The sequence below is a fragment of the Lottia gigantea genome (genome assembly GCF_000327385.1).
Source record: "Lottia gigantea unplaced genomic scaffold LOTGIsca_2526, whole genome shotgun sequence".
Classification (NCBI taxonomy): Eukaryota; Metazoa; Mollusca; class Gastropoda; family Lottiidae; genus Lottia; species Lottia gigantea.
In genome coordinates this window covers 1-1,555 of record NW_008708766.1, presented here as the reverse complement: position 1 = coordinate 1,555, position 1,555 = coordinate 1, and the positions used below count along the sequence as shown (strand labels likewise).

General features: G+C 33.5%; 1 protein-coding gene across 1 annotated transcript in view; it reads right to left on the bottom strand.

The window, feature by feature from the left end:
• LOTGIDRAFT_176679 (hypothetical protein) overlaps positions 1-1,245 on the bottom strand; it is a gene marked incomplete at both ends in the record, with an annotated part of 3,413 nt that extends 2,168 nt beyond the window's left edge. Inside the window, 2 exons of the mRNA XM_009055836.1 lie at positions 1,014-1,027; positions 1,108-1,245. Of these exons, the coding sequence (XP_009054084.1) occupies positions 1,014-1,027; positions 1,108-1,245 (152 nt within the window). The remainder of the gene's footprint in view (positions 1-1,013; positions 1,028-1,107) is intronic.
• Between the last annotated feature and the right edge of the window lie 310 nt (positions 1,246-1,555).

The window sequence follows — 1,555 nt, the reverse complement described above, 5'->3', positions numbered from 1 at the left end:
AGCTGGAAGAAAGGGAAAGCATTTCGTGATAGTTATAAACCGAGATTCGTGTACAGACAATGGCGGCGCCAGTGGGGTTAAGGTTTGCAGCCCCATTTGTGCCCGCACTTCATTTCTAATAGACGCGATCAAAAGGTGAATTTACTGTCTCTCTAATGCTTCATATTTGTATATCTAATGCAGATATTTGATTGTCTGGCGGTGTCATCAAACTTACGAATGTTCAAGAAGCCCGTCTTTAGACGCTTACTGAAGTTGCGAAAGTTTGGTTTAATTTTAATTAGACTGCATATTATATAAATGTATAAGTTAGACTGTTTTGACGTCTTTAAAGTGACTTTATGGCAGTGAAACCGGGAGCAGCTCGTTACCTGAGAACCAGACTGTTCTATATCCACAAAAGTGGTTTTCAATAAAATGGAGTTCTAAGTTTCAAAACCACGGACTTTTTTCGTATTTCATTGGAGAACTTTGCATAATTGTCATTACTGATCTAAATTTACTAAATATCATTAATTATCATCGATCTACTTAGCCTCCATTTAGTGGTAAAACATGATTTTCGGGTTGCAGACAATTACCAAGGAAAATACATGAACATTCTGAGAACCAAACTTTATCCTTAAATTGACATTATGAGGTAGTTTGAAGCAAAGTGAATGCCCCAATTTTAATTCATAATTATAATGTATTGACAATCTATTCAAAAATAAACTAATCCGAATTAAAGGGAAATAAAAGTACAAAACTACCGACAAAATCTGAAACCCTATTGGATAAAAAGAGACAAAGAACACTATGGTTCTAAAAAAAAGTAGAATAGTTGGAATTAGAACAATTTTTAAAGTTGAAAAAAAAAACCTTCCAAAATGATACTAAGGGGCTGAAATTTGGTATGGACATAGAACGTGGTCTCTTTTCTACATTTGCTAACTCAATTTTTCACAAAAGTGGACATAGACGTCTGGTTCTCAGGTGACGAGCTGTTTCATTCTGAAAGGAGATGCCATTACCTGAAATTGAGTTCCTTCAGAGGATAAAGCAAATATTTAGACTATTATGTTGAATGTGTATAATATCTAACAATCAAAATGATAATAGATCTACCTGATGTTTGGGTATTCCATGATTTTTGATATAACAATATCCAGTTTGTTTTAAATCATCATCAGTAATATCACCTGCTTGTATATTAATATTATACTCTTGAAAATCTAATATTGGCGTCTTCGCTGTTAACTCCATTCTTCAATTGTCGTCTTAACATTAAGTTTTCTAAATCACAAAATAATTTCCTCTTAAAGGGACATTCCGCTTTTTTGTAAAATGTTTTCACAATCAAAAACGTTGTAAATTATACCTGAAAATATTTCTAAAATATGCTATATATATAGCAACAGTGGACAACGCCATAAAACCCACTCACAGTGGACAACACCATAATACTAGTCACAGTGGACAATAATCTCAGATCATTTCAGAGTGACTTTCGTTAGAATAACACCTGTTCGATCGTCCATCGATCATCGATAAACACGCACTTAAACATTTTTCA